This window comes from Gadus chalcogrammus, chromosome 16 (genome assembly GCF_026213295.1).
Source record: "Gadus chalcogrammus isolate NIFS_2021 chromosome 16, NIFS_Gcha_1.0, whole genome shotgun sequence".
In the NCBI taxonomy this organism is placed as follows: domain Eukaryota; kingdom Metazoa; phylum Chordata; class Actinopteri; order Gadiformes; family Gadidae; genus Gadus; species Gadus chalcogrammus.
In genome coordinates this window covers 21,173,374-21,198,447 of record NC_079427.1, presented here as the reverse complement: position 1 = coordinate 21,198,447, position 25,074 = coordinate 21,173,374, and the positions used below count along the sequence as shown (strand labels likewise).

At 47.9% G+C, this 25,074-nt stretch overlaps 1 protein-coding gene across 1 annotated transcript in view; it reads left to right on the top strand.

Annotated features, from left to right (window-relative positions):
• Positions 1-25,074, top strand: part of sorl1 (sortilin-related receptor, L(DLR class) A repeats containing) — a 67,594-nt gene that overhangs the window by 30,172 nt on the left and 12,348 nt on the right. Inside the window, exons 11-32 of the mRNA XM_056610519.1 lie at positions 4,653-4,726; positions 5,129-5,217; positions 6,441-6,619; positions 9,106-9,292; positions 10,343-10,471; positions 10,970-11,055; positions 11,295-11,467; positions 12,502-12,633; positions 13,870-13,961; positions 14,373-14,619; positions 15,005-15,143; positions 15,397-15,570; positions 15,927-16,040; positions 16,304-16,426; positions 19,360-19,479; positions 20,603-20,728; positions 20,959-21,069; positions 21,660-21,791; positions 23,455-23,586; positions 23,688-23,822; positions 24,272-24,424; positions 24,508-24,681. Coding sequence (XP_056466494.1) covers positions 4,653-4,726; positions 5,129-5,217; positions 6,441-6,619; positions 9,106-9,292; positions 10,343-10,471; positions 10,970-11,055; positions 11,295-11,467; positions 12,502-12,633; positions 13,870-13,961; positions 14,373-14,619; positions 15,005-15,143; positions 15,397-15,570; positions 15,927-16,040; positions 16,304-16,426; positions 19,360-19,479; positions 20,603-20,728; positions 20,959-21,069; positions 21,660-21,791; positions 23,455-23,586; positions 23,688-23,822; positions 24,272-24,424; positions 24,508-24,681 — 3,021 coding nt within the window. The remainder of the gene's footprint in view (positions 1-4,652; positions 4,727-5,128; positions 5,218-6,440; positions 6,620-9,105; positions 9,293-10,342; positions 10,472-10,969; positions 11,056-11,294; positions 11,468-12,501; positions 12,634-13,869; positions 13,962-14,372; positions 14,620-15,004; positions 15,144-15,396; positions 15,571-15,926; positions 16,041-16,303; positions 16,427-19,359; positions 19,480-20,602; positions 20,729-20,958; positions 21,070-21,659; positions 21,792-23,454; positions 23,587-23,687; positions 23,823-24,271; positions 24,425-24,507; positions 24,682-25,074) is intronic.

Here is a 25,074-nt window from a genome sequence, read left to right as displayed (position 1 = left end):
ACGATGTTGGCCTGATGCAGTCGCTCACGGAAACGGCTGACGTAATCTAATACGTTCTTTTCGGGCGAAGAGTCCTGCGACAGAAACCCCCCCTGTAATGACTTTAGAGGTCCGCGGGGCGTGTGACCAAAAACGAGCTCTGCCGGACTGAACCCTAGGGATTCCTGGACGGCTTCACGGGCCGCAAACAACACGAAGGGTATTCCCTCGTCCCAACCTTTCTCTGTTTCCAGGCAGTATTTGCGGAGCATTGACTTTAGGGTCTGATGCCACCGTTCTAGCGCACCTTGAGACTCCGGGTGATACGCGCTGGAAACGGCATGATGTACATTCAAGGTTTTGAGTACCTGATTAAAAAGGTTAAACAGGAAATTTGTGCCCATGTCAGTTTGGAGCACACGGGGAAGGCCAAACGTGGGAAAAAAACGTTGTTAACGCCTTTACTACCGAACTAGCTGTAATCGTCCGCAGTGGGATAGCTTCGGGGTACCGAGTGGCAGCGCACATGATGGTGAGTAAATACTGGTTTCCACTTTTAGTCCGGGGTAAGGGACCAACACAATCAACTATTACCCGCTCGAACGGCTCTCCTATTGCAGGTATCGGGTGCAGTGGCGCCGGAGGGATAACTTGATTGGGCTTACCCGCGATCTGGCATACATGGCAACATCGGCAATACACAGCAACATCAGATTTAAGCCCGGGCCAAAAGAAGTGTTTGAGGATTAGCTGATAGGTTTTCGTTACCCCTAGATGTCCTGACCAGTGACTTTCATGCGCTACAGACAGAACGTGCTGACGGTACACCGAGGGTACCACTACCTGATGTGTAACACTCCACTCCGCGTCGACAGCTAGAGGAGGAGACCACCTATCCACCAAAACGTCTTTATCAAGCAGATAACACACCTTTTGTTCCCTTGCTTTGTCGGCACTCACCACATTATTGAAGCATTTCGTTAGTGTCGGATCCGCCTTCTGAGCAACGCAAAGGCGTTCTCGAGTTACCGGGAGGTATTTGCCGTCAGGTGGTGGCATTTCGGGGCTGGCGGAACGCACCGGCTCGGCGGCACTCTCACAGGGGAACGCAGCAGAGACCCCCGTCTCTATTTCCATGCCAGCTTCCTCTAACAACACCGGCTTAAGCACACTATCAAACAGAGAGCCATCGTACCCTTTTTTTGCTTCTGCACGGGTTATTACGCAAGTAGGAAACAACCCCGAAGGTGCCTGTACTAGATCAATCTCCGTGCGGTGCGGAAGGTCCAATACTTCCAGTGCAGGAATCACTTTACCGCCGGCTATATCGTTACCCATTAAAAGTGTAATACCTTCAATTGGCAACGCGTGGCAGAGAGCAATGGGAAAGAAACCAGTTATTAGCTTGGTCTGTATGTGTACTCTGTGTACTGGCCGGGGGCTGTACCCCATCTCAATGACACGCAACACAGAACCATATCCACAAGCCGAATGATCGGAAAACGGCAACGCAGAGGCGAGAATCACCGACTGAGAGCACGTGGTGTCACTCAAGATTTGTACCGGGTGTTGATCAGCAGGCTCGCCCGTTAACGACACTAGCCCATCGAATACGAAGGGTTTAAAACAATCAACCGGTTTTCTATCACCAACCCCATGGTTGGTGCACGGATCTGTTTTAATTAATCCAATGCCTTTAGGCTGTGCCCCACTAGAAGACGATTGTTGTCCCCTACGTTTTCGGGTAATACAGTTGGCTATGACGTGCCCAGGTTTGTGACAGTAAAAACATTCCCTGTCCTCCCTCCTTCGGCTTTACGGCTTCGGCAAACCATTTTGTGAAGCCGGTATATAACGCAGCTTCTCAACACTCTCCGATGAAAACACAACCTTGTGCGTTAAAACATACTCATCGGCCAACACCGCAGCAGAGGAAAGTGAATTAACCTTTTGTTCACTTAGGAACACCACGATCCGGTCAGGCAAACATTTCTTGAATTCCTCCAGCAATATTAACTCCCTCAAGGAATTAAAATCATTGGCCTTACATGTGGTACTCCATTTGTCGAACAAGACCCCCTTCTCCCTGGCAAACTCAACGTAGTTCTGAGTCGGGGCTCTTTTGTGATTCCGGAATTTTTGCCTGTACGCCTCAGGTACTAATTCATATGCTCGCAAGATGGCAGCTTTAACAGAGTCATACTTTAGGCTGTCCTCCAAGGGGAGTGCAGCGACAGCTTCCTGTGCTTTCCCATGAATTTTGCATTGCAACAGAAGGGGCCAGACCTCAGTCGGCCACTGCAGAGCGGAAGCAATGCGTTCGAATGCACTAAAATATGAATCAACCTCAGTTTCACGAAACGTGGGTACTAAAACAATATGCTTGCCGATATCAAACGCTTTACCGAGCACCGGAGTTGGTGACGAGGAGGTAGCCTCGGCAGATGCCCTCAGCGCATGCACCTCCTTCTGGGACTCGAGCTCAAGTCGTCTCAACTGGACCGCTTTGTCAGCTTCAATTTCCAGCTTCTTAATTTCCAGCTGGAACTGGGCTTGCCTATTCTCAGCCTTTTCCTGAGCTTCTAGTTGGAGGCGGGCAAGGCAGACTTTTAGCCGGGCAACATCCCTGGATCCAGTACCAGCAGAAGAGAGGGGATCATAGCGAGGCAGAGTATACAGAGTTTTGGTCAGCTCATCTACCTCAATGTCCACTCCAAAGTCTGCTCGAGCACCGCCGTGAGGTTCAACCTCTACCTTTTGGCGACCAACCTCCTTAGCCAGGGTGCCATCCTCGGGCACAGCAGAGTCTGCTTGCGCTGGCAATACTATCAACGCCAACTCCACCAATTTGCTAACCACGATAGCTTTTAGGTCCCTTTTTAGTATTTGTCTAGAATAGAACACACCGAAATAATCCGCTATCTGTGCCAAATCATCCTTCCGACAGCGGTCTACTTGACTAATCGAGGGACCGGCCAAGAAGGACTCTAAATGGAACAGCGACATTTCGATTAAATTACGTCCAACCACCAAGCTATGTACAACGTCAGTTTGGTTAAGGGATCCGTTTAAAAGGTATCCCGGACGAGCCCCCATTTATGTTACGTCCCCCGCTAGGGGAAGGGGTGGCAACATATAACCAGATGTTTTTGGTTTAAATGAAAGTTGTTTATTTAGCCCAGAGCATGAGATAATCAATTTAACACAAACAGAGGAGGCAAAACTACAAAAGGAAAAGGACCATTGGGTGCTGTCCAAATCAAAGAAACAAATATAACCAAGAAGAAGCTCCCAAAATACAAGAGTGGAACAGCACCCCTGCGTCTAGTGTTTTTAACAAAGTATAGCTGCGAGTCGGTGTTCGATAACCCCTAAACAAAACTCTGGCCCAGTTCCCGTGTAGCACTCTAGAGCCTCAATCAAACAACGAATGATCATTCCAAGACCCAATATGGCAAGCTGCATATCCAAGGCCAGCTGCCGTGAATGTTGAGCTCGCCCGTGCTTTATCCTCCCGGATCCTCGGCCCTCCGGTGCAGCAGCCAATCACGTCCGGGGAAAGGCACATCCAAATTAATATAATGGTCAGCCAATCACATGCGGGGAAAACACATGATCATAAGCATCGTGTAACTGAAGGTTTTACCCATGAGGACAGGGTGTGTGTGTGTGTGTGTGTGTGTGTGTGTGTGTGTGTGTGTGTGTGTGTGTGTGTGTGTGTGTGTGTGTGTGTGTGTGTGTGTGTGTGTGTGTGTGTGTGTGTGTGTGTGTGTGTGTGACAAAGAGGATTTTGAGGAGAGCCTGTTGGGAGGTCTTTTTAATAGTAATTAGTCTGTAGTAGCTTGGTTGGATAATGTGCCATTAGCTTTTTGCAGGAGCTCCTTTTGAAATGAATCCAGTAGCCTTGCAACTGAAAGAGAAGTCTATTCAATGCTTGGTAAGCAACTCATTGCTTACCCAAAATGAATTCCTGAATTAAATCTGAAAACGTTAAGGTATGATGTGTAATTTATAGTGCTAGAGATCTCAATCAAAACAATAACCAAGAAGTGGTTTGATGACGGGGTGAAGGAGCCTGGGACCACCACTGCCACCGGTGAATATACGTAAATTTAACTTCCTAAGGTACCATTAGATGGGTCAACCATGCAGCTGTAGATAACGTTAGATGGTTAAATCTTGCGTCAGCACAGCGCTCCTAAGGGAAGTAACGCTCAGTGTTATTTGAAGGTTTGAGTGAAGGAGAGTTCAGATGACGATGGGGACATTTCCTGCAACAGCGGGAAAAATTCAAGAGCGACGCTTCGGTCTTGGCTGGACACATTAACAAACACATAAACAAATCAGGTCAAAGGTCAACCAAAAGTGGCATTTCTCTTTAGGGATCCTTTCATAATGTTAAAGTGTTATCTAAGCCTGTCAGTAGCACCCTCTAAAGCACTTTTAGAAGCTGTTCATGACGGGCATGTCGCCCATTCTTTTAGGGTTATGGCTGAAAGTTTCTCGCTCACTACTGGACCAACCATTTGGACTCAGGATGCAGTAAACAAGTGTTTTGAATAAATGTATTTCTCTGCCTTGTATCCTCATAAAGAGTGTAAACTTATGTCCCCATACCTATTCTGGTGGTCACATAGTCTTTTGTTTGACCACCTAACCCCTCTTCCATCCAGGTTCGGTGGGCAGGAGCCTGGCCAACAAGCCTAATGTGTACGTATCCAGCAGCGCAGGAGCCAGATGGAGAGAGGTCAGTGATCTATATGTTTCAAACGACACACAGCAACTGCTAAATGTTTCACTTGATACCTGATGTGCTGACCTTTCTTGCTTTTTGCTGCCAAGATTTCATGAGTATTGTCACTTCAATGTACACTTGAAGTGAGACCTTAGGGCCTGAGGCATATGACTAAGTGGTTGACCCCAAAGGTTTATGAACTCATGAAGGATGTAATAAACATAATACAGTAGCACCAAATTGATATCCGCTGGGGATTGGAATGTTAACCAATAAAACCATGAATAAAATGGTTTGAGCATTGAAGTTACTAAAGGGTAAAGGGTCGCGTTGACAAACAAAAGCATAATGTAATCGGACAAAGAGTCCAGCGCTGATGATAGGATGATGTCTAAGATGTTCCGTGTACCCCAGGCGCTGACCGGCCCTCACTTCTACACCTGGGGGGACCACGGCGGGCTGCTGCTGGCCATCCCCCAGGGAGGGTCCGCCACGCACCTCAGGTAAGGCCCTGCTCCGTCAGGCCTGGACTCAAAGAGAAAACTCACTGAAGGACTGAGCGTCCATTTCTATTGGCGGATCCTTTAAACCGAGTAGTCGACAGATTTGTGTCTGGATAAGTAGTGCTATTGCATCAACCTTCACAAAAATTACATTTTCCATGAGAGTGTAAATCCAAAAGCATATGGCAATGTTGGGGTGGACGGTATAAGGTTACTGACTTCAGTCTGATAAAGTCAGCATAGTGTAACTTTGCACACCATTTGCTTTGCCATATGAAAACGGTTTGATTCTGTTCTATTGGGCCTCTGTTAACCGAAGTATGCGCTGTGTGCTTTCCAAATTGGCTTTGACCATTGAGGATCTGATGTAAACCCAATCCGTGAGCATGCTAACATGCTAATGCCACCGAGGCTAATGAGCGAGCTCGTGTTCAAGACCCTGGGCCGCTTTGAAGTGGACTTGCCATTGATTGCATAACGGGGCTGATGTTTAGTTTGATTTTTGGTTATAGCCCCCCCTGTCGCCAAATAGGCCTTAGACTCTTTGGAGACCTGCTTACGTGTGGTTTCTATATGTGTACCATGCTTGACAACTCTTTGAGGTGTTCGCCTTTGGAATGGTTGAAGTCAGTGGTTTTTTATTTTGAATGATCACTGTTTGATGGAAACATTCCAAATGACCTAAGGGGAGTCCCAGGGACCTAATCAGGGCCCACCACCTTATCGACCCCTTGGGTTCTCTGAAGCAGACTTGGGACTGGTTGAATAATGGTGTCTCATTTGCATTATTATTTTTGCGCTGAACTTAACAATAACTTGAGGTCAGGCATGATTAAGGATTATGTGTAGCACATTTTGGGTACATATGCTCATTTCATTTTACAACCCACACATGTTGCATTGCATTTCGTTGTACTTTGTATAATGACAATAAAGCTTTCTATTCTATTCTATTCTATTCTATGTTCATGTTTGGAGTGGTTGATTTTAGAAATTAATAATAGTATTGTTAATAAAAAAAAATCATATTCGTAGGAATAGTGAAATGTTATTTGCACTATTTTATGGCATTATAACCCCAAACCAGAGGAGCTGATAATTACAGATTATGAGGTGGAAGAATACAAAACAATAAGACGCATGATCACAATAGTGTGGCTCGCTAGCCACCACAATGATAATGATGTAGACAACGTGTACGTATCCCTCCCGGTCTGAGCCAGGTTCAGCACCAACGAAGGGGAGACCTGGACCGACTTCCAGTTCTCCGAGCGGGAGGTGTATGTCTACCAGCTGCTGACGGAGCCGGGCGAGAAGAGCACCATCTTCACGATCTTTGGCTCCTACGCCGACCAGAGACACAGCTGGCTGATCCTGCAGCTCAACGCCTCCGACGTGCTGGGTGAGAGTCCTGGACAGAAATGGTTCGGTGTAGGCAATGACCGAGTAGTCAGCCGATGGAGACCAGTGGCCCATGCTCCACTGAGCCAGTGCCAAAGCCAGTGCTTTACCGCAGTCCTGTGTGGTCCTATGGGTCAGGCGTACCGTGTGCCCCTGTGAGTCCCCCACTGTGTGTTTCCCCCCTCTGTGAGTTCCTCCCCTGCGAGCCCCTAGTGATTTCCCCCCTAGTGAGTTCCCCCCCTGTGAGTACTTCCCCTGTGAGTGAGTTCCCCTGTGAGTACTTTCCCTGTGAGTTCTTCCCCTGTGAGTAAGTTCCCCTGTGAGTGAGTTCCCCTGTGAGTGAGTTCCCCTGTGAGTGAGTTCCCCTGTGAGTGAGTTCCCCTGTGAGTACTTCCCCTGTGAGTGAGTTCCCCTGTGAGTGAGTTCCCCTGTGAGTAAGTTCCCCTGTGAGTAAGTTCCCCTGTGAGTAAGTTCCCCTGTGACTTCTTCCCCTGTGAGTACTTCCCCTGTGAGTAACTTCCCCTGTGAGTAACTTCCCCTGTGAGTAACTTCCCCTGTGAGTAAGTTCCCCTGTGAGTAAGTTCCCCTGTGAGTAAGTTCCCCTGTGAGTAAGTTCCCCTGTGAGTACTTCCCCTGTGAGTACTTCCCCTGTGAGTGACTTCTAGGGATCGACCGATATGGATTTTAAGGGTCTAAGGGTATATGTTTAAGTGCGAGATAGAGGTTGTGGGTGAGTGGATGCAGTGAATGCGTCTGTATGTTAGAAATGAGACTATAGCTGATAAGAGTGAGGATGAGGGGAAAGAGTTAAAGACAAAGAACAACGCAACGTGCCCAAGTGAAAGAATACTGTAATAGTACCTGCAACAACCGAAAAGAGTGCCTCCTGAGAGAGAGACCTAGCCTGCTTATATACCCCGCCCATTAACCCAGGTGTGATCAATAATGTGATTATGATCACCTTACCTAAGTAGTAGCCCTGTAGTGGCATCATAGAGCCTTAAGGGGGTGCAGGGGGTCGTCACAGGGCCGATACCGATTTCTTTTTTTCATCAGCCTTAGCCGATAACCGATACCAGGGTGTCCGCGCATCCTTAAAAAGTCTTAAAAAGTCTTAAATTCATGTTTCTAAATTTAAGGCCTTGAAAAGTCTTAAATTCATTACAAATGTCATATGCTGGTCTTAAATACTGTAACTCAAGGTCTTAAATTTGTCGGGGCATTATTTTTCTCGTGGGACTTTTCTGGAAGGACATGTATAGAGGCTTCTTTCTTGCTAGCTGCATATATAAACGATTATCTGCGTACTTGCTAGCTAGTCTGCGACCATGGGTAGGTGAATGAGTCTCATTGAGTGACACACATGCTATGCTTGGGTTATAATACAGCGGGATCCCCCCCACCATCACGTGTTTTAGGTCTTAAATTTCATTCAAGGTGGTATTAAAAAGGTCTTAAAAAGTCTTAAATTTGACTTGCAGATACCCTGGATATGCCGATGCCGATTTTCTTGGGCCGATATTTGGAGCCGATAATACCCTGGAAATCCAGAGTTCTCGCGAGAGCACAATTTTATTTTGCTCAGCGAGTCACTCTGGGAACGAGCAATGTACTAGTGTATATTCAAGCTGTTGCCTTGCATGGTTGACTCTGCCGTCGGTGTGTCAATGTGTGTATTAACCGATGTAAGTCGCTTTGGATAAAAGCGTCTGCTAAATGCCCTAATTGTAATTGTAATATTCTGTGCCTCCCCTGGCCCCGAACATTAATCAATCACATCGATGTATCAATCTAGGCGGGCCAAAAGCGTTGCTGTTTTACCGACGGCATATGGCAAGAGTCTTATCTATTGGTTAGCTCCACTGGTCTGGATACGTCAACCCTTGTATTCATCTGATTGGTCGTAGTGTTATCCAATGTGTGATATCCAGTGATATTTTCAAATGCATGCTTGGTGCTGTCCCACCAAATTTGTACCTGGGGCGAAAATTGTACAACCTGCCTGGCAACTGATGATCGCGTCGAACGTTGCCTGGCAACGGACGATCGCGTCGAACGACGAGCGACGACGACGACGAGACTACATACACTTTAAACACTCAGTTTACTAGCTAAATTCAATTTAAACAATTAAATACAATACAAATATAAAGTAAAAACAAGTGTTATCTGGTTTGTTATTTCGTCTTTGGCAACATGGGCGAGAATGTCAATGCTGAAAAAATATCGGCCGATATGATATACGTAAAAAACACAAATATCGGCCTGCTGATATATCGGTCGATCACGAGGGAGATCCCCTGTGAGTGAGTTCCCCTGTGAGTGAGTACTTCCCCTGTGAGTGAGTTCCCCTGTGAGTACTTCCCCTGTAAGTGAGTTCCTCTGTGAGTGAGATCCCCTGTGAGTGTGTTCCCCTGTGAGTTCTCATGTGAGATCCCCTGTGAGCCAGTGCTTTACTGCAGGCCTGTGTGTTCTCCCCTGGGTCAGGCGTACCATGTGCGGAGGCGGACTACAAGCGCTGGTCTCCGTCGGACGAGCGAGGGAACGACTGTCTCCTTGGCCGGCAGATGGTGTTCCGGAGGCGCACGCCGCACGCCACCTGCTTCAACGGGGAGGACTTTGACCGGCCCGTCACGGCCACCAACTGCTCCTGCCAGCGGCAGGACTACGAATGGTAACTGGTTCCTTGGCATCGGCAAACCAGGCATTGGTTGAAATATGCGTCGTTTAATCCACTTCTAAACAGTTTCTTATTGAGGAGGATGCTCTGAACAACCCTGTGGTGAAAAGTAATGGCTCATTGCTGCAGGAGGTCATGAACCTGGGAAGCAGACAGATCTGAGCTCTGTTCCATCTGCTCTTTATGCGTCTGGCCCCCTGCTGTTCAGACCGATGTCCAGCAGACTTTGGACAATTACAACCCTTTATCTAATATGGGCGGGTTTGATGTACAGAGCAGCTGTAGGAGCATGGCTGAGGCCTTTTCAATAACACCTGAGATGGCTGCGGCTGATGTCTCTCACGTTAATCTGATTGGTTGTAGGTCTGTCCAATTGAGTCCAGGCATTGGGCTCTTGACCCGGTGAAAAGGTACTTTGGAGATGGAAACTGATGGGAAAGTTTCAAGGCTAGTACGCACTAGTGTATTAGTATGGACAATGTTATACTAGCAACATCAGTGTATTACTATGCATTGTATTATACTAGTACGCATTAGTCTATTAGTATGTATTCCGGCACCTGAGCGAGTAGCGAGGCACCCATCACCAGATAGCGAAACACTTGACCTGAAGTAATGCTAGGAAGCTTCAATTACGAGGCTGCAAAAAGTCGCTTGCACTTGCGTGTCCATTTATTGAGGATGTAGCATTTCCTTATGTCCAAGTTGTTTCTGATAGTATGAAACTGTAAGTAATCCAAGGCTTACACGGGCAGATGGAGCCAAATGAAAAGAGGGATCTTGAACCTCGCTGGCAAGAACATGGCTAACCTCTTAACTAATGAAGAGACTAACAACGTGTGACTTTAAACAACCAATGAGAACGCAATCATCCAAACAAACAGGAATAGACTGGCTCTAGAACAGTCTTACAGAATGAATTCATGTAACATTAAAAGTATGCATTCTATTATATTAGTACTATCAGTGTATTGTGTATTAGTATGCATTATACTAGTACTTTACTAACACTAGTCCCTTACTGTCCACTCTCTCTCTCCCCAGTGACTACGGGTTCAGGCTGAGCGAGGACCTGGCGCTGCAGGTGTGCATGCCTGACCCCGAGTTCTCTGGGAACCTCTACGCCCCCCCGGTGCCCTGTCCCGTGGGCACCACCTACAGGCGCAGCAAGGGGTAAGCCGTGCGGTGGAGGAGGGCCTATCAACCCCGGTGTTGTAGTTCAGATGTCTGTTTGTAGTTCACCACCCGTCCAACACGCCACATTCACTAGCGTCTCAGCTCGCTCTCAAACCTCGACCCCTAGCACTTCTCCAGAGGAGTTGGAGAGCGGCAGTGTTTAGAAAGGAGGACCGATCCCTTACAGTAAATACACTTTATGTTATCTAACGGTAATGTTCGCCGTCAGGATGGCCACGAGGCAACCCCTAGTTAGCATATTGACAACAGTTGCTGCTAGCTAGCATCAAGGGAGCGGTGAACCGCTGTTTGCTTTGCTGTTTGCACTGGTGCTTTGTGAAGATCAGCATGTTATAAAAACACTTGTTTGATTCTAGCGCCACCTGGCACCAGACTGGGAGAGCTCAACATTTGTTGTTTTCAAATTTCTCTCTCTGTGTCCCTGTCTGTCTGTGTGTCTCTGTCCCTATGTGTCTCTCTCTGTGTCTCTCCCAGGTATAGAAAAGTGTCTGGGGACAGCTGTACGGGGGGAGACGTGGAGACCAGACTGAACGGAGAGATGCTTCCTTGTCCGGTTGGAGGTAGACCCCCCCCCCCCTGGCTCAGACGTTTTACTGTCTAAAATAGGGAGAGAAAGTTCCTCCCTTCTGGCAGGGCGACGTGTTAAAGGGTTTCGATGGCAGCAGAAATAAGTATTCGCTGTGGAGTGGGCGGACCTTCGAGTCTCGCCTGTTAGACCTGATATCTATTCAAGTGCACAACTGCAAGTCTGTCCCCCTGTTGATCTCCTTTAACCAGCCCCTCGGTGTGATGCTTGCAGAGAGCAACGAGTTCATCCTGTACGCCGTGCGGAGCTCCATCCACCGTTACGACCTGGCCACCGGCACCGACACGCCCCTGCCCCTCACCGGCCTCCGAGAGGCTGTGGCCCTGGACTTTGACTACGACCGCAACTGCCTGTACTGGGCCGACATATCCCTGGACACCATCCAGGTCTTTTTCACCTTTGTGCTGTTTCCTTTTGGTCCACCTGCTGACACATGGTGGTCTGTGAGCTACAATGGGGGCGGAGAACAATCAAATAATTTATACATCAAAATCAGAAAATCGCCCAAATGTTAAGAAAAAATACTAATTTCACTAAAGATTCAAATTGGCATTTTACTCTAGTAACGTGTAAGTAAGGAGAGTCAAAATAGCACTTGACTCTCCTTACTAAACCTAGTAGGGTATAGTAATGTTTAGATTAATTTAGGCCTGTCGCGATAAGCAATAAATCAATTAATTACACGGGTCTTCTCAATGCCGTGGAACGCTCCGTTCAATTGCAAAAAGACACACCATGTGAAGTGATTTTTTCGTTTTGGCAAGTAGCCGTGTAATAAGCGGGATAATGTATAGAACGTCGCCGTTCATTATCAAAATAAGCTGCGCGTCGGTGTCCTGTTCGCCCTGTCGGGGCTTATTTTCCCGATAATGACCGGCGTTCTATACATTATATATATTTATATATATATTTAGCAGAGTACGCCTAAGCAACAAATGTTTATTGATCTACAAAGGGTGTACTTTATTATTAATTTACATTATTATGCCATTATCTTTATATTAGTTGAAAAACGACAATATTATCGCTTATTGCAATCATTTCTGGGGCAATTAATCGCCCAGATAAAATGGTCATCGTGACAGGCCTAGATTCATTACATTTAATGAATCTCCACCTTTAGTGATGAGGCCGCAGCTGTCACCTGTCTTCTGTAAGCAGTCACCAGTCACCTGTTACCTCTCCTCTCCTTTGGGGGGCTGCTGAGAGCCATGCCCCTCCTGTCTCTACCCGGACACTGCTCACCTCCAATGCCCCCCTACCCCCACAGAGCTTAGACATCGCGTAGACATCCCCCCACTCAGCAGGGCACGGTGGCAGCCCTGCAGACCAGCAGGCCGTCCTCCGCCCCACAGCGGGGCCAGGCAGCTGTAGAACAGAGGGTCACCGCTCGGCTGTTGTGGTTCTTGACCCCATGCAGCGGCTGTGTCTGAACGGCAGCACGGGCCAGGAGGTCGTGGTCAGGAAGGACCTTCAGAACGTAGAGGCTCTGACCTTCGACCCCATCAGCCGGCTGCTCTACTGGGTCGACGCCGGAGCGCAGAAGATAGAGGTTGGCCTGGAGTGGGTGATTGAGTGTGGAATGAATGATGCTGGGACAACTCTGTTCAGTAAGACCGTCCGGCCAGAGACTGGACGCAGACACAGGGACGCTTCTCTGGAGAGGAAGTTCAGACATAGATGCAGATCAGGTCTTCAGCCCAACACACATGGATCATATTTCCACCTCTTACGACTGTGTTCAATGTGAATATAATGTGTTTTATTTTAGGCCTCCGTCTTTTGTTCTTGATGTTCAGTGTTGCTGTTTTACTAGCAGACATATTCGTTTACCTCATACCGTGGAGTAGGGCTGAACGATCTATCGTTTTCGACCGAAAATCGCGATCTCAAGCATTACGATTTTGGGATCGTCAAAGCTGCGTTTTTTTTTTTTATTATTATTTATTTTATTTTTTTTACAAAAGTGCAATTATTTTGATGCTGATGAGCCATTGAAGCAAGTTTACTTAAGTTTCTTAGGTACTTGAATAAACAGTCTTGCATTTGAAATCTGTTGCCAGCAGTTTTCATTATTGCATTACCTTAATGGAATTCATTGGTTGTATTAATTTATACTGAAAATTGATTTAAAGAAAATAAATCGTGGTTGAAATCGAAACCGCAATCTCTACCAGAAAAATCGCAATTTCATTTTTTTCTTAAAATCGTTCAGCCCTACCGTGGAGTTTCTATCTAAAGATTTGTATGCACCCTAGTGGACACACGTTGTAATGCAGTAGCCAGTCGAGAGACTTGTGAACATCATTTCTAAGATGTTCTGTATTGATTTTATATTTTCTGATGCTGAAATAATCGATGTAGGCTTAGGTCAAATACATTTCATTCACACTGAGCACTGTCATAGTAGGCAGAAATATGATCCATATTTCTGCTTCTTTCTGAGGACTTTAAACATAGCAACACATGGTGATCTAAGTGTACATAATGTTTAGTCTACAGTGTATTACTGATTACACATGAATAAACCCCTGATGTAGCCTCCGCATAGTGTAGAGAATGGAGTGAACAGTGTGAAGAGAGAAAGCTTGTTAATGGACAGATGTGGTCTGACTTTGGTCGTTGACTGGGTGGAGAAGGCTCATTTGACTGTTTACCGTGTTAAATAGCACAGAATAGAGTTGAGGTAGGGCGGCCTAAGGTAATAGTTTTGAGCCTCTGAAGGGTGAGACAGGACAGGACTCGAGTAGCAGCTTGATCGATGGTAATGATGGGTTTTCTGATGCAGGTCTCCAACCCTGACGGAGACATGCGCCACACTCTGCTCAACTCCTCTGTTCTGGAGCACCCCCGGGCCCTGGTGCTGCTGCCAGGAGAGGGGTAACACGCACGCACGCACGCACACACACACACAGATGCACCCTGCTCAACTCCTCTGTTCTGGAGCACCCCCGGGCCCTGGTGCTGCTGCCAGGAGAGGGGTAACACGCACGCACACCCACACAGAGGCACACACAGACGCACCCTGCTCAACCCTCTGTTCTAACGCGTCCCCTGCTGCTCCCTGCAGCAAGTCCAATTAGTTTCACTTCTCTTTTCCGGTTTAATTCAAATTGCTTTGAGTAGTTCTGTTATTCCTTATACTTCACATCACAATTACCACTGAATTTCCTCTGAATGTTCTACAGAAAGTTAAGTCAGTGACTATGTCTCTCTCTCTCCATTTCCCTCTCCCCTTCTCTCCTCCTATCTCTCTTCCTCTTCCTCTCCCCCCCCCCCCCCCCCCCCCAGTCTGATGTTCTGGACAGACTGGGGCGACCGGGCTGCGGGCGTGTACCGGGGTCACATGGACGGCACCAACGTGCTGTGTGTGGCGTCGGAGGGCATGCGCTGGCCCAACGGCGTGACGGTGGACGACCACTGGCTGTACTGGACCGAGGCGTACAGCGACCGCATCGAGAGGGCCGACCTCAGCGGCGGGCAGCGCAGCGTGCTGATGGAGGGCCTGCCGCACCCCTACGCCATCGCCGTCTTCAAGGTGGGGACCCCTCTGGGAGTGTATCCATTAGAGAGCGAGCCCCCTTAGTGTGCTAGTCCCCTTAGCGAGCTAGCCTAGGGACACGTCCGTAGCAGAAAGAGGAATGACATACCAACAGAGGAACCACACGTTGGTACACAAAGTTCCCCCCAGGCCGCTGCAAAGCCTGCTGACCTGAACACGGGTCTACAATGGTCTGTGTTCAGCGCTCAGAGGACATGACAGGAGGGTGAGGTCAGGGGACGCCCTGTGGTAGGACAGGAGGGTGGGGTCAGGACCCCATGTTGGCTCAAGTTGGTTCAGTGTCTGTGTTGTTGTTGTTGTTTGTGCTTTGTTATATTCATTTGAATGGTATTGAGTTTTTGTTTGTTTGTTTGTTTGATAGAACGACCTGTACTGGGACGACTGGTCCAAAATGGGGATCTTCAAGGCTCCAAAGTCGGGCTCCCCAAACAAGGAGCTGATCATAGGCAGGCTGATTGGAGTGATGGACCTTAAGGTCTTCTACAAGGGCAAGGCCCGAGGTAACAGGGGGGTCTGACCAGGGGTGGGGGGGGGGGCTGGCTCTCTGTGGGGGGCCTCTCTGGGGGGTCTGCTCTGTACAGACTGTCTGCACAGATGTCCGTTGACCTCTAGTAGATTATATTTATTTTTAAGACATTCTTGAGACTTTCCAATAAAATAATCTATTACTTATGTTGCATGCAATTCATATTGTATGTATCCTCCAGTTCAGAAGTAGTAAAGGTTCTGTGTGTATTTGTCCTCCCCCTCTAGGCCATAACGGCTGCTCGGACCAGCCCTGTGCCCAGCTGTGTCTGCCCCTGCCCGGACACCGCCACACCTGCGTGTGCCCTGACGGCGCCCCCACCACGGCCTTGCCCGGCGGGGGGCTCCAATGCCAGTGCCCCCCCGGCTACCAGCTGCTGAACACCACCTGCGTCAAGACAGGTGGGCTCCTGCAGCTCACTCAGTCCTCTCAGACACGGCCCCCCGTTCAGGGGAGATCCCTGACCCCCTCCCACCTAGTCCTCCAGAGACTGACCCCCTCCCAACTAGTCCTCCAGACACGGCCCCTCTAGAGGGGAATACTGACCACCTCTCACTAGCCCCCCAGACAGTAACCACCTCCCAACTAGTCCTCACAGGTGCTGGTTTGCTTGGATTCATTTAAACTGGGGTGTTATTATGATCGCTGAAATAACAGGCGTCTGTAATGTCCACTCAGCTCTCCTCCTGTAGGAATCCCTGATCTGGACACTCATTATATTGGGATTGGATTATAATTACGTTACTTGTTCAATCAGAGCACAGCTGCTTGCCGAACCAGTATCGCTGCTCCAATGGCCGCTGCATCAGCAGCATCTGGAAATGCGACAGTGACAACGACTGTGGAGATCTGAGCGACGAACAAGAGTGCCGTGAGTATCCGAATATACCTTCTTAGATTAACATTCTCCTTAAGACTTAAAGGGATATTTTCAAAGGTTTAGGCTTATTTTAACCTTCTCTAACTTCAGTCCAAAAAGCCAACAATGAGTAGGCCATATTTGAGCATCCCAGATACTAGAACCGTCTCTGTGCAGCCCCTTGTGTTGGGTAAAGGGTTCCTGTCCAAGTTAGGGAGGTCATGATCAGTCCACCCTGACTGTTAGGTGACTGAGTGTGTGTGTGTCGCCTGCAGCCACCACGTCCTGTGACACGTCCATCCAGTTCCGCTGCGTGGCCTCAGGCTCCTGCATCCCTCTGGCCTTCAAGTGCGACCACGAGGACGACTGTGGGGACAACAGCGACGAAGAGCACTGTGGTAACCACCCTCGGAACTGGGAGGGAGCATCTCACTAGAGCTGAATGATTTGAACCTTTTATTTCGAGTTCTGTTGCTGACGGAAACCGATTAGCACGTGGACTCAGGTTTATTATTTGTGTGGTTTCAAAGCGAGCCTGTCTGTCTGTCTGTCTGTCTGTCTGTCTGTCTGTCTGTCTGTCTGTCTGTCTGTCTGTCTGTCTGTCTGTCTGTCTGTCTGTCTGTCTGTCTGTCTGTCTGTCTGTCTGTCTGTCTGTCTGTCTGTCTGTCTGTCTGTCTGTCTGTCTGTCTGTCTGTCTGTCTGTCTGTCTGTCTGTCTGTCTGTCTGTCTGTCTGTCTGTCTGTCTGTCTGTCTGTCTGTCTGTCTGTCTGTCTGTCTGTCTGTCTGTCTGTCTGTCTGTCTGTCTGTCTGTCTGTCTGTCTGTCTGTCTGTCTGTCTGTCTGTCTGTCTGTCTGTCTGTCTGTCTGTCTGTCTGTCTGTCTGTCTGTCTGTCTGTCTGTCTGTCTGTCTGTCTGTCTGTCTGTCTGTCTGTCTGTCTGTCTGTCTGTCTGTCTGTCTGTCTGTCTGTCTGTCTGTCTGTCTGTCTGTCTGTCTGTCTGTCTGTCTGTCTGTCTGTCTGTCTGTCTGTCTGTCTGTCTGTCTGTCTGTCTGTCTGTCTGTCTGTCTGTCTGTCTGTCTGTCTGTCTGTCTGTCTGTCTGTCTGTCTGTCTGTCTGTCTGTCTGTCTGTCTGTCTGTCTGTCTGTCTGTCTGTCTGTCTGTCTGTCTGTCTGTCTGTCTGTCTGTCTGTCTGTCTGTCTGTCTGTCTGTCTGTCTGTCTGTCTGTCTGTCTGTCTGTCTGTCTGTCTGTCTGTCTGTCTGTCTGTCTGTCTGTCTGTCTGTCTGTCTGTCTGTCTGTCTGTCTGTCTGTCTGTCTGTCTGTCTGTCTGTCTGTCTGTCTGTCTGTCTGTCTGTCTGTCTGTCTGTCTGTCTGTCTGTCTGTCTGTCTGTCTGTCTGTCTGTCTGTCTGTCTGTCTGTCTGTCTGTCTGTCTGTCTGTCTGTCTGTCTGTCTGTCTGTCTGTCTGTCTGTCTGTCTGTCTGTCTGTCTGTCTGTCTGTCTGTCTGTCTGTCTGTCTGTCTGTCTGTCTGTCTGTCTGTCTGTCTGTCTGTCTGTCTGTCTGTCTGTCTGTCTGTCTGTCTGTCTGTCTGTCTGTCTGTCTGTCTGTCTGTCTGTCTGTCTGTCTGTCTGTCTGTCTGTCTGTCTGTCTGTCTGTCTGTCTGTCTGTCTGTCTGTCTGTCTGTCTGTCTGTCTGTCTGTCTGTCTGTCTGTCTGTCTGTCTGTCTGTCTGTCTGTCTGTCTGTCTGTCTGTCTGTCTGTCTGTCTGTCTGTCTGTCTGTCTGTCTGTCTGTCTGTCTGTCTGTCTGTCTGTCTGTCTGTCTGTCTGTCTGTCTGTCTGTCTGTCTGTCTGTCTGTCTGTCTGTCTGTCTGTCTGTCTGTCTGTCTGTCTGTCTGTCTGTCTGTCTGTCTGTCTGTCTGTCTGTCTGTCTGTCTGTCTGTCTGTCTGTCTGTCTGTCTGTCTGTCTGTCTGTCTGTCTGTCTGTCTGTCTGTCTGTCTGTCTGTCTGTCTGTCTGTCTGTCTGTCTGTCTGTCTGTCTGTCTGTCTGTCTGTCTGTCTGTCTGTCTGTCTGTCTGTCTGTCTGTCTGTCTGTCTGTCTGTCTGTCTGTCTGTCTGTCTGTCTGTCTGTCTGTCTGTCTGTCTGTCTGTCTGTCTGTCTGTCTGTCTGTCTGTCTGTCTGTCTGTCTGTCTGTCTGTCTGTCTGTCTGTCTGTCTGTCTGTCTGTCTGTCTGTCTGTCTGTCTGTCTGTCTGTCTGTCTGTCTGTCTGTCTGTCTGTCTGGTAGGTATTGGTTAATCAGTAATTCATATGAACACATGTGCAATAGGTATGTTCACTCTACGGTGTGTCCTCTAGAAGCAGCACACGGTGTGAGTTCTCTAGAAGCAGCACACGCTGTGTGTTCTCTATAAGCAGCACACGGTGTGAGTTCTCTAGAAGCAGCACACGCTGTGTGTTCTCTAGAAGCAGCACACGCTGTGTTAGGGCTGGGCGATATGGACAAAATCTTATATCACGATATGAGTAATTTTATATCACGATATGGATATATATCACGATATGGTATTTTTGAAGTAAATTAAAATAATAAATGGCTTAAAATAACCATACTTCACATTTGATCAATTTTTTTTTTTTTTTTTTTTGAACTTGAATTTCCATGCTTACAAAGGAGTAAGTAGCGAACAATCTGTCATTAACTGCAGTGTCATATAGAGCAAACATCTTGTAAACATTGAACTGTTTTTTCAATACAAATATAATATTTTTTATTTTTTTAAAGGTGTGCTTCACACCTGCCTGGCTGTCAGTCAGTGCAGTTTAATATAAAATAAAAATCACAGCATCACACAAATATTTTAAATACTAATTATACACTTATAAAGTTATGTGCTGTGCAAATAGCTGGTGGTAAAAATAGAACTGTTTCTTCAATACAAATTAGATTTTTTTTCAAGTTAACAGGTGAGTCTCACACCTGCCTTGCTTCAGTCAGTGCAGTGCAATACTTTTTTTTTATTTTACTTTTTTTTCTCTCTCGGTATAAACGATATGGCCAAATCTCTCCCGGTAGACACTTTCATATCGTCCACGGTATGATATCGTCATATCGCCCAGCCCTACGCTGTGTGTTCTCTATAAGCAGCACACGCTGTGTGTTCTCTATAAGCAGCACACGGTGTGTGTTCTCTAGAAGCAGCACACGGTGTGTGTTCTCTAGAAGCAGCACACGGTGTGAGTTCTCTAGAAGCAGCACACGTCTGTGTTCTCCAGAAGCAGCACACGGTGTGTGTTCCCCCAGAGCGTACCTCAGGTTAACCTCCCCCCTTCCCCCCAGGGTCCCACCAGTGCGGCCCCGGAGAGTTCACCTGCACGCGTGGCGTGTGCATCCGTGAGGCGTGGCGCTGCGACGGAGACAACGACTGCCGGGATTGGTCGGATGAGACCAACTGCACAGGTGCTTGTTATGTTCTAACAAATCCCTGCGGACGTGGAGATCAGCAGATCATTTATAATCCAGCCCTGCTTATTCTGCAGTTTGTCACATCCAAATCAACCAACAAAGACATCAGGGTTTTTTATTTCTCATTTGTAACGTATAAACCAGTGGCGGCTGCTGGTCTTTTAAAGAGGGGAAGCTCATTTTTGGCCTACATCAAAATAGTTGTCAATATATTTATACCTCAATTCGGCCCTCCGTTCCTTTTCAAGAAAATGCTAGCTGGCTAGTTCACTCCGACCTAGCCAACAGTATAAATGAACGAACTAACGAAACGATATTAATCTCGGAACAAGGAAATGCGGAAAGTATGTTAAACTGAAACAAGGAAATACAATAAATGTGTTTTATTCACAGTGTAAGAAATTAATAATGGAAGCAATTTCGCCAAGCAAATACCAAGAAATGTGTTGCAGTTTGTCATGAGACTTTACTTGCAAAATCCGCGATGGGACTGAACTCAGATAGTGAAGTGACTGTGTATATCTCAAAATAGCTGTCAATCAAAAAGTGATTCAGACTTTCGACTGATCCTCCAATCATAACGCGGAAGCCCAGCGTCCAGGCTAGCACAGGCCAGCCCACTGCTCCATCCACCCCCAGAGACGCTGAGCGTCCGGGGGCGGGACAAATCTGGGCATTTATCCAATGACCGTCGAGTTTCGAGGCAATGAAAAAAACTGTTCCATGCAGTCTCATTGAAGTGAATGGACGCTCGGCTTCTACGGTCTAATGCATTGACATTACGGGAATGTATGAGAAGTTAACAAAATCGAGTCAGTCTTGGATAAGATTCTTATCGAACTCGTCTTCGACATGAACGTATTTTAACGAATTTGTAGTCAATGAAATGTTAACACAACAATACATATTTGACAATTTAATGTTCGAAATTTTAGGGGAAGCTGAGCTTCCCTTGCAGTCTTAGAGAAATCGCCACTGGTATAAACATATAATGCAGTATTATAACTTTTAAATTGTCATGTATAAAGGTATCATGCCGCATGATTCGTTTATGGGTTACGCATGACATATCAAGGTTAATGCAGCATTATAACGTGCTGCTCTCTTTGCACCTCAGTGGGTCACCACACGTGCGAGGCCAGCAGCTTCCAGTGTCACACGGGTCACTGCATACCCCAGCGTTGGGTCTGCGACGGGGATGATGACTGTCAGGACGGCTCGGATGAAGACCGCAGTCAATGCGGTGAGTGAAGGCAGGGGCCCACATGCACCTACATCCAGGGTCTAAACCTAACCCTAACCTACAGGATCTGCACCCCTAACCCTAACCTACAGGGTCTATAACCCTAACCCTAACCTACAGGGTCGACACCCCTAACCCTAACCTACAGACTCACCCTTGAGCAGTGTGGGTGTACAATGTGTACCCTCTTAGCAACTGTCAGGTGTCCCTCTGCTGCTGTGTGTCCCCAGGGGGCGAGCGTTGCATCGGCTTCCTGTGTCCCAACGGAACCTGCCTGCCTGCCGCCGCCCACTGTAACGGAGTCACCGACTGTCCCAGCGGCGCAGACGAACACAACTGTGGTGAGCAAACAGACCTGCAGCATAAGTCTCCACCCGGGGGGAGAGTTCACCCTCCGAACTCAATTTCCATGACACATTGATAAGGGGTTATATTGTAATCCATGGTTGCAATGGGTCAGCAGCCTTTGGCTGTCCCGGGCCAACCAGTCACACCCCGCTACAAATGTCAGTAAAATTACACATATTTGGTTTGTTTTTCAGTACAACTACAATGTTTTAGGCTGTATCCGACCAGTGTTTTTATATTGTTAATTCTGTCATCAGTTGGTATCAAGAACGATGTCATGAATACTGCTAGATTGCTAATACAGGCGACTGATGGAAATTATCAGCCAGAAAAAAAATACCACAGAAGAAGAACCGTCAAACTGCAAACCGATTTCCGGTAGGTGCGCGAAGGCCGTTTTGACAGTGCACTGTAGAAATGAGAGCACTGCGGCTATAAGTAAGTGTACTGAAGGGATAATGAAGTGCACTTGAAGTAAGTGCACTTACGTAAGTGCACTTACGTAAGTGCGCGATTTCAAACACAGCACGGGTGTTTTGGTGGATACAACTGCTAATCCAGACTATTTAAACCTCCCCTCTAGACCCCCTGTGTACGCGCTACATGGAGTTTGTCTGCAAAAATCGCGCCCAGTGTCTCTTCAAGTCCCTCGTGTGTGACGGGACCAAGCACTGTGAGGACGGCTCGGACGAAGACCCTGCTTACGCCGGCTGTGGTAAACACGCAAGCACGCACACAATTACACGCACACACACAATAACACACATACACACTTGCACAATAACATGCACACACACACACACTAGAGCCCGACCGATTTATACTCTTGTGCGCTCTCTCTCGCACGCACGTAAACAATTAGGCCTACAGGCCTGATAGAGTTCAGGCATGGCACCTGAATTCAGGCTTGAGCTCGGCCATGTATGTTGTCAAGAAAAGTGAAAATAGGTGAGCGGTGCCTTTTTAAAATGTCTGGTCAACACGTCAACCTACCTGACCTTTTGATTGACATGTCTGCCACCAACTAGGCGTAGTCTATACAAGGAATTATTTTACCTTTGTTTGTTTGCACTGAGGATGGTATGAATGGGGCTGAAAATGTTTTGCACACCACTTTGGGTAGCACTTTACACTTTTATGCAATAAAAACGTATTCTTGCATCGGCTACATGGTGTGCGACTTCCGCTCCTTTTATTGTTGTTGAGAAAGTCAATTCTCTATGGTGTCTTGTCTTCGCATGTATGATCATTTCAGGCACAGATAAAATCAGCCCTGGGCCTAGTCCAACCCTCACTAAGACTACAATTAACCACAAGGCCTTCATAACCATGCAGTATGCCGAAGCCAGAAAGGACATGCACACGCACGCACACGCACACAGTCGGACCACAACCAACCACAACACCTTGATTACCATGCAAACCGGAAAGGACATGCATGCACACATCTGCACACACTCATCTTATGCATAGTGCACCCTATGTCCCAGTCCTATCATCACAATTCAGTCACTGCGAATATGTAAAAGATAGCCTCTTACCTTAAGTTTGAATAGACCCAAAGTGTGTGAGTGATATACTCTGGTTTAGCTTTCGCTTGCTAGCCGTTTTTAGTATGATTTCGCAACAACACGTCTTTCTTCTGTTTGGCGAACATGGCTAATTTGCATACGCACACAGGACTGGCTGGCACTGCTTGGCAAAAAATAACATATTTGTGAATAAATGTTTTGAATTCTGAATACTGGACATGGTGGGCTTAAAAACAGTTAGGTGACCATTAGTGACAAAAAAAAAAGGGGTGTGAAAGCTTTGGTAAATCGGGAGGGTCGAGCACACACACACACACACGCACACAATAACTTGCACACACACAAAATGGAAAACAAACATTGAATAGGCTTTTGTTGCGGGTTTTGTATCCCTTATCCTATACCAAAAATCCACCCCACAATGGTTTCCTCTTGGATGAATATATGATTGCTGTCTAGATTTTCTCTTAATATGCTGTAATCCTGAGTCAGAAGTATTTAAGGGGCACTGTGTAACTGGCCAGCACTCTACTGGCCTCTACCGGCCACTAAGGTGCCAGTAGGTACTTCCAAAAGGATGTCATTGTCTACGGCAGCATTGAGTAGGCAAGTGTCAAGTGAGGTTCCTTGTGGATTTCAAATTAATTTAATCTGTAAAACTACTGGTCATGGCTTAGAAGTAAAGTAGTGATTATGGTAAAGTCTTTAACCACTAAACCATTAACTTGTTCCTTTTATCAAAATATACACGTGATAGTTCATAGATCACGTCTATTGCATATGCATTAAACATCATTCTCTCAGTTTGTCTCAGTTTATCCTAGAAGATTCTTTGTGTGTCTCCAGCCACGCCAACAGATTCTGGCAAGTCGTGCGACGCCTTCACCTTCCAGTGTGCCAATGGATTATGTGTTAGCCTGGAGTGGAAGTGTGACGGCATGGACGACTGTGGGGACTACTCTGACGAGGCCAACTGTGGTGGGTGAACAAGCAGACTTTTGATTATCAGTCGGAATGACATTATGGACGCAATAGTATTAAAGGGTCTATGTATGTTAATGTGGTGTGTGTATTCCCAGCCTCCCCCACCGAGGTGCCAGGCTGCTCCAAGTACTTCCAGTACGAGTGTGGGAACGGACACTGTGTCCCCACCTGGTGGAAGTGTGACGGAGAGAATGACTGTGGGGACTGGTCTGATGAGGCCCAGTGCACAGGTAAGGCTACACCTCCTCCGACTGGTGTACAGGTACTGCTGCACCTGGTGTACAGGTAGTGCCGCACCTGGTGTACAGGTACTGCCGCACCTGGTGTATAGGTACTGCCGCACCTGGTGTACAGGTACTGCCGCACCTGGTGTACAGGTACTGCTACACCTGGTGTACAGGTACTGCTACACCAGGTGTACAGGTACTGCTACACCTGGTGTACATGTACTGCTCCACCTGGTCCGCAGGTACTGCTACACCTGGTGTACAGGTACTGCTACACCTGGTGTACAGGTACTGCTACACCTGGTGTACAGGTACTGCTACACCTGGTGTACAGGTACTCCTACACCTGGTGTACAGGTACTCCTATACCTGCTCATTCACACACTCACACAAATTCTCTCCCAGGCACCGTCCACCTCGGATAGTCGTTCTAATCCATTTCAACTCTCCAGGGGGGGTCCCTGCTCACACGGCGGCCCCGGGCACCTCCTCCTGCGCCCCCAACCGCTTCCACTGCGGCTCCGGGACCTGCATCATCAACTCCGGGGTGTGTGACGGCTACGCCGACTGCCTCGACGGCAGCGACGAGCTGGGCTGCCCCCCCGGTGCGTGCTCAGGGCTGCCAGCTTCATGGAGTCGTCACGTGTTCCTATCACCTCATCATTATTATGTCACATCCCCATCTTAGGGACCAACGGCACGGCCGCCCCGGGCCCCACCCATGGCCCCCCGGTGCCCCCCGCCCCGGGACACTGTTCCCGGGGCCAGTTCGGCTGTCGCCGCCCCCCCCACTGCATCCCCGACTGGCAGCGGTGTGACGGGCGCGTGCATTGTCAGGACGGGTCGGACGAGGCCCACTGCCGTGAGTAAACCCCTACTCCGCCTCCAGTCCCAAGACCAGGCAGCACACCCAGCATCAGCCCCTCCTGACCCTAGACCAGGGCTGAGTTCAGGGCTAACGGGTTTAGGGGACGTTCCACTGATGATGTTACATTTCTCACTTCCTGTTTCGATGTGGCTTCCTAATCCCCATGTGATGGATTTCTTTGCTTATGAAACAGATTCATCTTTGGTTATTGGTGGGAAGAACCCGAAATACATTTTACACAATTCAATGGTCTAAAGCTCCACCTGCCTCTTCAAGGAAACACAACATTTAACTAACCTGCCAATAATCATCACAAGCTTTTCAATTGTCTGTGTGTATGCATTTCCATTAATTATATTCTCTCTCTCTCTTTTTCTTATTTTTTCT